The sequence below is a fragment of the Hyla sarda genome, chromosome 4 (genome assembly GCF_029499605.1).
Source record: "Hyla sarda isolate aHylSar1 chromosome 4, aHylSar1.hap1, whole genome shotgun sequence".
NCBI lineage: Eukaryota > Metazoa > Chordata > Amphibia > Anura > Hylidae > Hyla > Hyla sarda.
In genome coordinates, this window is record NC_079192.1 from 379,076,827 (window position 1) to 379,091,910 (window position 15,084).

The 15,084-nt window shown below is 43.1% G+C and overlaps 1 protein-coding gene across 2 annotated transcripts in view; it reads right to left on the reverse strand.

Annotated features, from left to right (window-relative positions):
• The window catches only part of NDST1 (N-deacetylase and N-sulfotransferase 1), a 118,125-nt gene that overhangs the window by 20,864 nt on the left and 82,177 nt on the right, over positions 1-15,084 (reverse strand). For both annotated transcript variants that reach the window (XM_056516895.1, XM_056516896.1), the window contains exons 5-8: positions 13,356-13,510; positions 12,649-12,834; positions 10,151-10,279; positions 2,260-2,442 (exon numbers count right to left, since the gene is read on the reverse strand). In XM_056516895.1, coding sequence (XP_056372870.1) covers positions 2,260-2,442; positions 10,151-10,279; positions 12,649-12,834; positions 13,356-13,510 — 653 coding nt within the window. The remainder of the gene's footprint in view (positions 1-2,259; positions 2,443-10,150; positions 10,280-12,648; positions 12,835-13,355; positions 13,511-15,084) is intronic.

Genomic DNA, 15,084 nt, shown 5'->3' on the forward strand with positions numbered 1-15,084 from the left:
CTAAGTGCTCTCTGATGACACGTGTCTCGGGAAACCGCCCAGTTTAGAAGCAAATCCCCATAGCAAACCTCTTCTACTCTGTGCAGTTCCCGAGACAAGCAAAGATGTCAGCAGAGAGCACTGTTGCCAGACAGAAAACAACAACTCAACTTCAGCAGCTGATAATTATTGAAAGGATTAAGATTTTTTTTTAATAGAAGTAATTTACAAATCTGTTTAACTTTGTGGAGCCAGCTGATATATAAAAATGTTTTTTTTTCCAGGATAACCCATGTAGTTCATCATTGATGGGAAGTCAGAGTTTCCAGATATAATTATTTATTAGGGAGCAGCGCTGTTAAGTGATAAGAATATGTTGCCTAGCAACCAGGGATGTGGACTATCAGTGACAGCACTGGAACCTCTATACTTTCAAATTACCCTCAGGAGAGAGGTGTACCGCCATAAACACAATGGGGGAGATTTATCAAAACCAGTGCAGAGGAAAAGTTGACCAGTTGCCCATAGCAACCAATCAGATCACTTCTTTCCTTTTTAGCAAGGCCTCTGCAAAATAAAAGAAGTGATCTGATTGGTTGCTATGGGCAACTGGTCAACTTTTCCTCTGCACTGGTTTTGATAAATCTCCCCCAATAACGCTTGTAAACACTCCCAATTTTGCAAGGTCCATCCCTGGGCCACCCAAGATTTTCATACCTCAGGGGTGTTTCCCAAGTAGGGACAGGGCCCGAATGTCTCGATTTTGGCATCTATGCAAATTTCATTACGTATTTCGTGCAGATCTAGATTTACCAGTCTGCATTATTTAAGTGCTGCATTAATAGCGGAGAATTTCCCGCAGGCACTCACGAGCTGACATACAGAGCTAAATAGTAACTCTGTGACTGCCGGCAGCGTATCCGCAGCGTCCAATACGCTGCGGATGCGCTGTGTGTGACCCTACCTATAAAGTGTAATCTTACAACACTTTATAGGGTGCAATTTATTAACTGAGTAGGCCAGCGTCAAAAGGATGATGTTTTTCTAGTGCCAAAAGGTTTGACTTTTTAAAATTTTATGACATGCTAACCAAGTGGGCGAGGCTTAGCTGATAGGGGCCTGGCCTCCAGCACCTACCAGATTTACTAAAACTTATGCCTGCAAACTGGCATAAGTTTTTGCTGAAATCCACGCCAGCTCAAGCGTGCACAGGACAGCCACAGACTACCAGATTTATTATACCGGCATGTGAAATGCTGGTCTTACTAAATTTCCTCGTTATACTTATTTAGTGTAGGACAATGTAAAGGTGATTGTACACATTACAGGACTGTTGGCAGAAGCCGCCAATATTGGTGGGACCGGCAGACAATCTAATGTATATGGCAACGTTGAGACTCTCACCTAACAACACGTTAGGGAAAAGTTTGGATATATAGTATTTCGAAAAGCCTTTTGTTCTAATGGGAAATAAAACACTAATAAAGGTGTCTGGCAGTGGCTTTCCCCTCCTTTCCCCACCTAGAACACAAGTACACTCAGATGAATTGAGTGTGCATAGGTGTCAACCAAATGGGCATTCTGCTGAAAGCCATAAAAAGTGTAGGAATAGAGAGGGCGCTACCTAGCGCATTACCACTAAAAACCAGGGTGAACAGAGGTAATTACAAAGCTCACCCAGAATGTTACACTCGCCAAGTGTAACAATGGAAAAGGGCTTGTGTGTAAGTATGCCGGCAGCCGGTCCACCTTCGAAAAGATGCACAAAGAAACAAGGAGCCTCCAAGGAGGTGGCGGACATCAGGAGGCGCTGGACACACTCGGAGGGTAAAATCAACTTTAATCACCCATCATGCAACGCGTTTCACAGATTATCCGCTTCATCAGGCATCAATGCCTGATGAAGCAGATAATCTGTGAAACGCGTTGCATGATGGGTGATTAAAGTTGATTTTACCCTCCGAGTGTGTCCAGCGCCTCCTAATGTCCGCCACCTCCTTGGAGGCTCCTTGTTTCTTTGTATAAAAAGTGTAGGGCCACCTTAAAGGGGACACCCAACTTTCCAAAATTTAAATCAGCATGTGTCCCAATTTTTTTCTCTGTAAGGTTAGTCCATCATAGTGTTTCCCAACCAGTGTGCCTCCTGCTGTTGCAAAACTACAACTGCCAGCTTGCCCGGACATACAAAGGCTGTCGGGGCATGCTGGGAGTTGTAGTTTTGCAACAACTGGAGGCACGCTGGTCGGGAAACACAGGTCCCATCAATTGTGTTTTCCTCACCTGCCACAAGGGGTCCTTCTCCTCTGGAAAAATCTGGAAATACTTGTGCGCCAGCTGTACAGGAGGCAGGGTCTGCAGTTTAAGGTTTGTCCAGGTGTTAAGAAACTTCACCAAGTGCTTGAAGGTGTAGAGTCCCAGGCGGTCATTGCCATAGTTCGACAAGTGAGTCATGAAAATGCTGATCTGAAATAAGACATCACAGGTCAGGAAAGAGAGAAACACAAAATAAAGTTCAGATAAAAGATCAGAGTGTGGCGTACAGATGTTTTTCATACAAACTTTCTGCGACCCACCCAGGATTGTTTCTTCTGACGTCTCCTAAATGTTAGGCGTAGACAATGATGACTACTATCATAAGGCATCTCTGCATCTTGCTGGGGTTTAACATTGTACTTGTATTTTTGAAAACCTAACACCAACTTTGACAGGACACTTATTCATCGGAAGTGGTCATTGGGCAATACTATCCAGCCTTGTGGTGTTCATAAACAAAATCTTTCAAAGACTGTAAAGGGGTACTCTGCCCCTAGACAGTGACCAGACACCAGCGATCATACATCTTATCTGGTATCCTTAGCAGTCGGACCCCCCCCCCCCCCCCCCCCCCACGATCACCTATTTATCACCAATCCTGCGCTTGCCTGCTGTTACTATTTTCACCACTAGGGGCATACTGGTTGGCATACAGCTGTACCTACAGACCTGAAACGGAGCTGCAATGAGATCATCCCCTATTGGAGACAAAACGTAACAGACTTAGTATTGTGTAATGATCTAGGCAGATGGACCAGGTATTTTAAGTGCACTTCTAGGCTTCCTCTTACGTCAGTATATACCTGGCAATTGAAAATGTTGTGGTGTGCTTTATACACATTGGCTAATCTGACAAGTAAAGCTGCAGTGTAAAGCATGGTAAAGGGACAGCAACAGCCTGAGCTTCCAAAAAGACAGTAAAGAATCTTTTTTAAACGACCTCCGACTTCGACGGACAATGCATTAAAGTGCAGTCACTGACCATAACTGTGCCCCTATGGAATACAGCTAAAAGGGCATCCAAACAACCAATACTAGACTAAAGAACCAGTCTGGCATTTAAGCTGAGCTCCATTGAAGAGGCTGATCTGCAATACCACACACAACCTGTGTATAGAAGCCAAGCTGTTTTGGGAAATAGCAGCCATGACTGCTTAAGGGACCTCTTAAAACACTACAGGACATCTCTCCATATTGTGGGCTTCTTCAGGCTCTTTGACAGATATATACATTACAATGATCCTGTGGTTACAGCTACTGCACCCACAAGTGTAAGAAAAAGTGAAAGTGTAAAAAAAATGTTCAAAAACATATTTTTTAACAAACCAGAGAAACGTTCCCACCAAAGGCTTAGTTCACACTAAGCCAAAAGAAAAAAAAAAAAAGTGGCAGTAAATGTTACAATGTGAGGCCTAATACCTGGCATTATTAAATAAATAAGTAAAAATACATTTAAAAAAATAAGTAACATTGGCCCTGATTTTCTAAGAGTGTTGTGTAGTTTTGTTTGTGGGTTTTAATTCCCTTCAATTTTTTTCCACGGTATTTACTAAGGTTTCCCTTTTCCCTACATTTTTTTAATTATTGTTTTTTTTTTACACATGCTCTGATGTCGGGTTCACTCCACTTAAATCCACTACATTTTCTGCGGAAACCTTAGTAAATATGTTGGGTTTGTGTGTAAATGTCGGGGACATGCCCCCTTTTTAAGGCCCACAACCACTTTTCTGCTGACCACGCCCCTTTTTTGGGTTTTCCCAGTAAAATGCAGAGCTAGGCTGGGTTCACACCACGTTTTGTACTTACGGTTCTGTATATGGCTGGGGGGAGGGGCGGGGGGCGGGGGGGAATCGCGGCGCCCGGACTCAGCTGTATTCAGGAACTGTATTTAATGCATGTCTATGAGCCGGCCGGAGTGAACCGCAGCCTCCGGTCGGCTGCGTTTTCGGCCGTATGCGGTTTCCCGACCGCAGGCAAAAACGTGGTCGACCTCGTTTTTGCCTACGGTTGGGAAACCGCATACGGCCGAAAACGCAGCCGATCGGAGGCTGCGGTTCACTCCGGCCGGCTAATAGACATGCATGAAAACTTTAGCTTGTACTACAAAAAACATCATCTATGGAAAAACAAACACTGTGACTCCAAAAAACTAACTAAAAAAATCAATCAACCAACCAGTTAGTGTGTAACTGTAGTCATGGCCCAACATAGGGAAGTCCTAAGGCTGTGTCGACACATTGTGGTACTGCAACCAATTACTGCAGGCATTTTTTGCTCCCAATGTGTGAATCCATGTAAAAAAAAATTCACGGTAAAATGTGGTGCAGCAACTTGTGAACATAACCTAAAGGGGTTAAATGTAGCATGAGGCCCAGAGGTCACGACAAATTTTGAGGGTTAGAAATCCAATAATATAGCCAGGAACTTGCAATAAATAAAATCCCTGCAGTTAAATCAGAAGATACTGGCGTCTTTATGGCCACCAGCGCCAGCTGCACCACAGGACCATGTCAGGGAGCTGGCTTACACACAAACATATTATATATATATATATATATATATATATATATATATATATATATGTGTGTAAGCCAGCTCCCTGACATGGTCCTGTGGTGCAGCTGGCGCTGGTGGCCATAAATATATATGTATATATAATACTGATATCTAGCGAGGACATCAGAATGCCCTATATTTTTGTAATTGGTCTCACATACTCGCCAATTCCAGAAATGAACTGGGTCACGTTCAATTCCCAGCGCACAGCAGTACAGGGACTGATGGGTTTACAGCCTTGAGCTTCTGTATGGCTCTTGCAATTTTTATGCTTTAAAGTAAAAAGTGCCAAATGCGATTACATTATAGACGCCGACTCTACTGCAGCGTGATCGCACATATGGCACATTACGATGAATCTCCATGGAGCCTCAATCCAAGGAAATGTCTCCTGCTGCTGAGGAATGGAGAGGTGAGGAGCGGAGATAATCTGTGCAGCTCTATAATAGAGACTTGTCTTGGTAACAAGTGGTCTTGTACTGTGTAACCACTCACTGCATAATGCAACCTCTGCAGGGGCGTATACAGAGATAAGGGGGCACAGAAAAGATTAGAATGGGGCTTATCACCACATAGAACACCTGGAACAAGGGGATTTGTGCCCCCTTGCTGCTCCCACCTCTTCTACTTTCCAAGATCTTTGGGTTACCATCTCATTTTAATTGTTGGTCCTATGGATTCTCGCATCCTAAACTATTGCGCATCTTGAGTGTCGAAGATTTTTAAAAGAGTAGCACAGCCATAGAACACTTATTCCCTATCCACAGGAACGGAGGGATCACGTCTGTCGACCTCTTAGTGAAGTCGACGACACAAACATTAGCCGCACAGAGCTGTGGCAGTTCAGGAGCCCCGTATGGGTGATCTCAAGGGGTCCCAGTGGTCGGACCCCTATCCCGATACTGCAGATAGGGGATAAGTGTTCTATGGCTGCAGAACTCCTGTAACCCCTTGCCGTAAATGGCCGTCCATCTGCGGCTCCTGAGGTATGACGTGCGCTCAGCAGGTGAGCGCGCATCATACCCGGTGGGTCCCGGTTGCTATAAGCAACTAGGACCCACGGCTAATACCAGACATCGCCGATCGTGCTGATGTCAGGCATTACCCTTTAGACACGGTGATCAAACAAAAGTAAATATTGCCGGTTAGCTCAGTGTGCTGTTCGGGACCGCCGCGGTGAAATTGCGGCATCACTAACAGCTTGCAGAACGCGAGGAGGATCCCTACCTGCCTCATCGCTGTCCGATCGCCGAATCCAGGAAGGAGCAGACAAGCGTCAGAAACACTATCAGAAACAGTATCAGAGATCAATGTCATACATGTTATAATCCCCTACAGGAGCTATAACATTGCGGGGAAAAAAAGTGGAAAAAAAAGTGAATAAAGATCATTTAACCCCTCCCCTAATAAAAGTTTGAATCACCCCCCTTTTTCCATAAAAAAACAAAACAAAAAAAAAACAATTTAAATAAAAAATAAAAAAACATATGTGGTATCGCCGCGTGCGGAAATGTCCGAACTATAAAAATATATAGTTAAACCGCACGGTCAATGGCGTACGCGCAAAAAAAATTCCAAGATAGCATATTTTTGGTTGCTTTTTATATTATGAAAAAATTTATAAAAAGCGATCAAAAAGTCCGATCAATACAAAAATGGTACCGCTAAAAACTTCAAATCACAGCGCAAAAAATTAGCCCTCATACCACCCCCTACATGGAAAAATTTAAACGTTAGAGGGGTCAGAAGATGACAATTTTAAACATAATTTTCCTGCATGTAGTTATGATTTTTTCCAGAAGTACAACAAAATCAAACCTTTATAAGTAGGGTATCATTTTACCAAAAAACTGCGTAGAAACTGCGTAGAAACGGAAGCCCCAAAAAGTTACAAAATTGTGTTTTTTCTTCAATTTTGTCACACAATGAGTTTTTCTTTTGTTTCGCCGTAGATTTTTGGGTAAAATTACAAAGTAGAATTGGTGGCACAAAAATAAGCCATCATATGAATTTTTAGGTCCAAAATTGAAAGGGTTATGATTTTTAAAAGGTAAAGAGGAAAAAATTCAAGTGCAAAAACGGAAAAAACGCTCAGTCCTTAAGGGGTTAAGGGTAGGGATCGACCCGATAATCCCGATTTTGGACATTATCGGTATCGGCAATTATTTTGCCGATATGCCCATAATGCCCGCCCCCCGCCGCCCCATAGGCTCCGCCATCCCGTGTTATAATTTCCTGTTACCGGGGCCCGCACTACTCCTGCGACGTCGTGTACGCTGCGCAATGATGAGTGACGTCACCATCAGTGCGCACAGTGACAGCTGAGGACGCAGCCGGAGCCAGAAGTAACGCGGACCCCGGGAACAGGTAATTATAACACCGGGGATTGGGGAGGCAATGAGGCAGCGGCGGGGGCGGTGCGGAACAGGTAATAATAAAACCGGGGATGGGGGAGGCAATGGGGCAGCGGCGGTTGGACTAGGGAGGACCCCAGGACAGGCAGAGAAGCGAGCGGCGGCGGTCTCTGGCCCCGCAAAAGCCGCTGCAGTTCATTGATTTTAAGTGCCCGCTTTAAATCATTGGGGGGGGGGGGGTGTTAAATAGCCAATAACTTATACCGGAATATTGGTATAAGTTATCGGCTATCGGCCTGAAAGGTTACAGGTTATCGGTATCGGCCCTAAAAAAATCGATATCGGTCGATCCCTAGTTAAGGGTAAAATAAACACTACACAGGTTTAGTACAAATTATTCTCATGGATTCGTAAATGGAAAATCTAGCAGTGTTGGGTCATGATGCAGAATTTCCTTTTGTATGCCATGGGTATAGCCCTGTTCAGTGAGGCCAATCTGTCCCAGGCTACCCAATACAGTTTTTATGTAAATAACTGATAGGTCACTAACTTTTCTTCTGCTAAGTTGATTTCAAGTCTGCACTGTAGTTTATTCCAACTGAAAACAATAGGCATATGCAGGAGCCAATCTGTGGTGTTATTATGCTATTAAAAGGGGTATTCCCGTATTTAATTACCGTATTTATACATTGTCGAGTCCGAGGTTACTTTAAAAGGAAAAAAAACAAAAACATACCTACCTCACTCCCAGCTGTGGCTTCTTCCGGTCCTGTCTCTTCACCCTGCCTCTAAAATGATACATTGGAGCAGAGCCTGCCCTCTTAGCCAATCACTGGCCAAGACGGTACACAGCTGCAGCTAGTGATTGGATGAGTGTGCAGGTACTACTCCAGCCCATTGTCTCGGAAGCAGGGAGAAAAAGAGATAAGCAGCGGATGACCAGAAGTCCCTGGTACATTAACTGTGGGGAACTGGGATAGGTAAGGATCACTTTTTTTTCCCCGAGGGCTCAGCAAAACATACATAAATTTGTATATATAAATAACATTAATACTAGAATATCCCTTTAAATCCACAGTATGTCCATCTAGATCATGATCTGTTCTCAAACTTCTTGATCCCCATGTCAAGTCCACAAGGAACCGTATTGCTGCAGATTTTGCAATGGATTGCCAGCAGCAAAGTCTGCTTAGAGACATGCGACCTGGTATGGATTTTTTCTCGCAGTAATTTCCCAGCAAATCTATCTAGCATGCATTTGCCATAGGTGTATATTCACACTATGTGGCAAAATACATAGCAGAAATTCAGAGAGCAGACTCAGATTTCTGCAGGGTATTTTGACATTTTGGACTCCATTTTCGAAAGCAGATTCAATGGGGCTCCATCTGTGTCCTCATCTCAAGCGCTTCCTTCCGAGCGATACTAACTTTGGATAAAGTAATTTAAGTACCCACTGCAGTTCACAGTGTGAAATGAAACATGTATTCCCATAGAAAAGATTGCACACTTTTTTAGGCACATATTTTGGTGTCCAATTTGAGCCATATTAGGTACAGAATGTGTGTGTTAAGGGTTAGTTTACACAATATAGAAAAGCTGTGGAGACTTTACCTGTGGATTTGGGTAAGTTAAATCAACAGTGGATACAGACAAGACTTTGTTAGAACAAAAGATACAAATGGCTGACGGGCCGTTTCACATCGCCACGGGTGCTTAATTGTGACCTCTCATGAGGTCAAGAGTAAGTACCCTTGGCGGTGTGAAACAGCTTGTGGGCCTTTTGTATCTTAGACCCATGTTTAAGAAACTGCAATGCTACGTGGTGAGTGCCATCTTTTGTTCTAACAAGGAGTGATGTTGCAGAAGTGTATGTGATTGAGCACCACTGAAGAGTTAGAGTTATTTGGGACGGAGGAAAGTGATACCGCACAGTTGGAAAAAACATACAGTGTGTAGGGCAGCAGTGCCGTCTGGATTCTCTTTGATAGACAAGTGTCCACAGTGAAGGACTTTCCCAACCGACCTCAACCTTTTCAATGTAGCAGGACTGGAATCTACATTGAATCACACATTGATTTTGCTGCAGAATTTTCAGTGAGCTCCACAGTGTAAATTTCCATCTTAGCCCAATAGTAGTAGATAGGTACCATTGTCCCCGTTCGCTTCTATTGAAGTGTGACATACCCAAGTTACATGAAAGGACAACTTGAACAAGGTTACAACTAAAGAAGTCGTATCACCCAAACTTTAGGCCAGAACTTGACTATGAAAAAAGTTGGATGTCGCTGCAGTGTTTGATGGAACTGCAATGATCATTTCAGAAATTCCAGAAACCAAAATCTCCAAAAATGTCTTTTTGTTCTTTCTTGAAACATAACATAGAACCTATAAGTGAGGCTGTTTGCCAAGGTCTCCGCTCTCTGACTTCATTCCAGGTAGTATGCCCCCATGGTCCTATAAACACCAACCAGGAAACCAAGTTCACGTTCCTGTTATCTAACAGGAATATATCAGAGAACGCTGGAACAAAGATAAGGTTATTGGTGTGCTGCAATGTATATGATCTGGAGAGGAGTCTGGGAAACAATTACTCCTTCATCAAATATTGATAGAGCATTTAATGGCTTTTTATAGTTTACGACAGCCTGGCAGCTTATTGATCTGATTGACTGGAACTGTCTTAACGCCAGCACCTGGGATTGGCAGCTGGGACGTTGCAGCCTCATGTATTCCGCTATATATCTGAGGTTTTATACAAAGCCACAGTAAAAGGGGTCAGGCTGCAGCACTAGATCACACGCAGGACACAAATAGCTGCACAGGGACAGGGATGAGCAGTACAAATGATATCACGAGGGGATACAAACAGACACGGAAGACAAACAACACAGCTGGCGGCAGAAGCCCACACCCAAAGACATCATTTTTCTTTCTTTGGAACTCACAGGATTTAGCAGTACGGTGAGGAAGAGTTCGCCTCCATTAATAATCTTATCCAGTTCCACAGGACCCCCGGGATATTCATTATAGAATATAGTGTGCGTGAAGAGGCCGCAGGTTTGGCGGGGTAGGACCTATGGCAAAGAAAGCAAATTGTTAAAGATGAGCACGTCCTCCTCGAAGTGACCAGAAGGTTTATCCTGCAGGTGGTAAAATTTTAATACCAAAGCCACAATCATTCCAAAATTCTATATTTCCTGAACTCTGACCTTGACTAAGTCCAGAAGTCCTACAGAGAGTGAATAGAACTGTGGCCAAGCATGCAGGCTACTGTTCTATTCACTCAGGGTGAGGGACCCAGCAGTCAGACCAAAACAGATAACGCCCCCTTCCATAGACATGAATGGAGGGGGCATGGAGTGACGTCACGAGGGGCGTGATGAGACGTCACGTCTCCATCTCGGAAACTCAGCATTTCCGGGACTGGAGCAGCACCGGCACATAATGTCGGGTGCTGCATGGAGATCAGGGATCAAAGGATAGGGGATAATATGTCTAAGGGTGGAATACCCCTTTAAACATTAAACCAAACCCCTTAACTAAGTCCTACCCCTCAGAAGGTCCCAAGTCTATATAATTAAAAACATCAAAGTACTAAGTTCAGGAAGATGATGAATTTCCTATTTTTCATTCATATGAGTAAGGTCACACCACATCACCATCATATATGGTCAAGTTACATGACTGATGCTTCTCCTCCATCTGAACTCCCTGCAGAGTGGTGGTACTGCTGACTGGCACCTGACAAAAAAATAATGTGTGACGGTCTGCAGTATTACCACTCAGTCTGGTAAAAGAAGAGAAAAAAGGTCCTACATTTCTTACTTTAGAAGCTGCAGTGGTAGAGGTCATAAATGGACAGTGAAGTCAACGGAGCTTCCTAAGGTATCGGTTAGAAAGATGCCTATGATGGACTCAATACTTGGCACCTGTCACTTATAGGCTAATATGATATCTGTTTGATTAAAGCGGTAATCCAGGGAACTGGACTTATCAGAGACGTATCACCTATGTACTGGATAGGGGATAAATGTCTAATTGTGCTGGGACCTCCAGTGATCTCCTATAGGTCCCTGGCTCTTTACCAGTCTTCGGCACGCTCTCCGGTCCCCACCTTCCTGGACAAGAGCAAGTGACGGCATGTTCAGCCAATCACTGGCTGAGGCGGGACATTGCTGCGGACTGCCAGTGGGGGCTGTCACTTGCACTTGTCCAGGAAGGTGGGGTCAGAGAGCCCCTTTTTAACCCCTTAAGGACCAAGCCCATTTTGGCCTTAAGGACCAGGCCAATTTTATTTTTGCCTTTTGTTTTTTTTCTTTGCCTTCAAAAAATTATAACTCTTATATTTTCATCCACATGAGGGCTTGTTTTTGCGTCACCAATTTTACTTTGTAATAACATCACTTATTTTACCATAAAATGTACGGCGCAATCAAAATTTATTTGTCTGAAATTTGAAAAGAAATACGCAATTCAGAACATTTTTGAAGGTTTTGTTTTCACGTTATACACTTTGTGTAAAAATGACATTTTTTTTATTCTGTGGTTCAATACGATTAAATTGATACCCATGTTATATGCCTTTTTATAATTGTACAGCTTTAAAAAAAATCCTACTGGCCCTACTTTGACCACCTATAAATTTCTCATTTTTCCGTATGCGGTACGAGTGCAAATTTTTTTGTGCCGTGATCTGTAGTTTCTTCGGTACCACTTTTGCTTACATTTTACTTTTTATAAAAAATTTTATAAACTTTCTTTGGGAATAAAATGTGACAAAAAAGCAGCAATTTTGGACTTTCCCTAGAGGGGACTATTTATAGCAATCATTTGATTGCTAATACTGTTCAGTGCTATGCATAGGCATAGCATTGATCAGTATTATCGGCAATCTTCTCTGGTCTGCTTGATCTAAGACCAGAGCAGAAGGCCCCTGGAGACAGCCAGAGGCAGGTGAGGGGACCTCCGGCTGCCATGCTGGCAATCCAATCATCCATTTTAAGTACCGCACTGCTGCGATCTGTATTGACCACGGCATCTGAGGGGTTAATGGCGGACATCAGTGCGATTGCTCATGTCTGCTATTACCGGCGGGTCCCTGGCTGCTGATAGTATCAGTTAAGTATCACTGCACCATGACGTACATTTATGTCCATTGTCGTTAAGGGGTTAAAGGATTCTGGAGGTATGGATTAGCGTAATGTACTGGTATGGAATAGCGTAGTGAACTTTCAATTTTTGCACTATGCTGACATATACAAGCCAGACGGTCCAAAAGGAAACTTTTGGCCTTTGTCATACAGGGTGCACCCCTATGGACACATTTTCCAAATAACACACTAAATGTAGGGAAAAGAGGTGCATGTACCCTAAAGTACATATATAGATCTTTACATAGTTTAGCGATTGGTGCTAAAAACTATAAGAATTCTTTATGACAAACCATAATGCCACTGTGGATGAATCCTCTTCGGAACCGTGCAGGTTTTAGGTGTGGATACTCCTCGGTACTCGTAACTTTTATTCCCCAGATTTGCTTCCAGGCTTCGTATAGTTGTACATGTATGGGGTACACCCCAGAGTGATGAGGGGCCACGGCGTACCCCATATCAGTTGGTATTCCTTGCTCCTAGAATGCAAACAACAGGTTATTTTCTTAGAAGAAATCCTGCTTTCCCTTTTTGATGTTCCAAACTAAAAAGCTTTAATACAAACAGAAGGCAACAGAAGAAAGTAATGAAGATAACATGCTAGAAACAATCCTCCTGACCCATAAGAACGGCTGAAAGGGGTACTCCACTGGCCAGCGTTCGGAAGTAAATGTTCCAAACGCTGTTTTTCACGTTGCAAGGTCCGGCCACACCCCTCATGACATCATGACCACACCCCCTCAATGCAATTCTATGGGAGGGGGCATGACAGCCGTCACCCCCCTCCCATAGATGTGCACTGAGGGGGCGTGGCAGTTATGTCACGAGGGGTGTGGCCGACCCCCGCAGCGCAAAAAACAGCTTTCGGAACATTTACTTCCGAACGCTGGCCAGTGGAGTACCCCTTTAAAGTCACACAGGCAGGCAAGGGATTTGAGAAGACTAAAGACATTTAGACCCATCTTCAAGAAAGCAACGAGCCATTCTGATTCACACTCACCACAGCAAACTTCCGGTTTAAGGCCATCTGCTCTGCTAGCACCGACTGGTTGTGGAAGAGGTGAGGCTGCATGTGACTCCACATGTGAGGGAACCACCAGAACTGCTTCACGTAAGAAAGCAAAAGGTCATCTCCTTCATCTTCAGCATCTGTACCTGAGAGAACAGACCAAGTATGAAAACTAAAATGGCCATACAAGCAAAAAATCCTTCAACTTGCACTAAATGTTTTGTTATGACTCCCATAAAAGGTCACAGACACACAAGGCCCTTTTGATGGCTATAGAGAAGACTTTCCAAGCATTTAGAAAAACTAATCTTATTAAAAAAGTTTCAGAAAGGGGTGTATAAATGGGAAGGGGTACAGATTCTCCATGGTTGCCCAAAATATCCTTCAGTAGACTGTAAGGAAACGTCTATGGTGGTCTATAAACTGACTATAACCTGATACAGGAGGTAACAGATCAAATAATCTCCTTCACAGATCTATCCTTTTCACGTATGTGTTGTACTTTATTTTTTTTTCTACACCTTAAAGGGGTACTCTGCTCCCCAGCGTCCGGAACCATTAGTTCCGAACGCTGGATGCAGGCTTCCAAGGTCACCCCGCCCCCTCGTGATCTCACGCCCCACCTCCTCAATGCAAGTCTATGGGATGGGGCGTGACGGCCGTCATGCCCCCTTCCATAGACTTGCATTTAGGGGGCGGGACGTGATGTCACGGGGTGGGGGGCGAGCCGTGACATCACGAGGGGGCAGGGCAACCACGGAAGCCCGCACCAAGCGTTCGGAACTAAACCCCTTTAAGGTTATGCCTACATATGGTGCATATTTTTTTTTTGTGGGGGGGGGGGGGGGGGGGGGGGAGGGGGGGAAACGGTACAGCAGCAGCAAAATGGATGAAATTTTACAAAATTTTATCCACATGAAGTCGCAATCTGCAATGAAAAGTACTGCTGCAGAAACACCGCAAAACAAAATAAATAAATAAAAAATAAAAAAAGTTTAGCGTTTTTTGCATTTGCATTTTTTCCTCGTTTTCTAAAAGGCCATAAGTGAGCTTGTTTGACTTATTTTACAAAAAAACAAATACAAAAGTAATATATACACACACACATATATATCTATATATATATATCAGTAAAAATGACATGTAATCTTTTTTCTGTAGGTCAATACATCTTCATACGTCCTTTTCCTCGTATTAGGATTTACATGTATATCCTAACGTGGGAAGGGTTTATACCCTTGACAGTAAAAAAAAAAAAAAAAAAATGTGGGGTAAAATAAAATAAATAATGCAATTTATTTTTTTTGTTTGTTTTTACATAGTGCACTTTACAATAAAGCTGACATGTTAGTTTTGTTCTGTGGATTAGTATATTTACAGTGGTACACAATTTTGTTTTATTTTACAACTAAATGTGACATAAAAAAAATGAATAGGGTATATACCACTCTATTCTGACCCCTATAACTTATTTATTTTTCTGTCCACATTTTTGCGCCATTAACTGTAGTTTTTAATGGTACAATTTTGTGTGTAGATTGAGATGTAGATTCTTCTGATTTATTATGTGAAACAAAAACAAACAATCATGACATTTGGTCTTTTATTTATGCTGTTCACCGTGTAGTTTTGATAAGGTTTTATTTTAATGGCACGGACAATTCCACACAGGATAATACCAAATAGGTTTCCTTTTGTTTGTTTATATTTTTATTTGAAA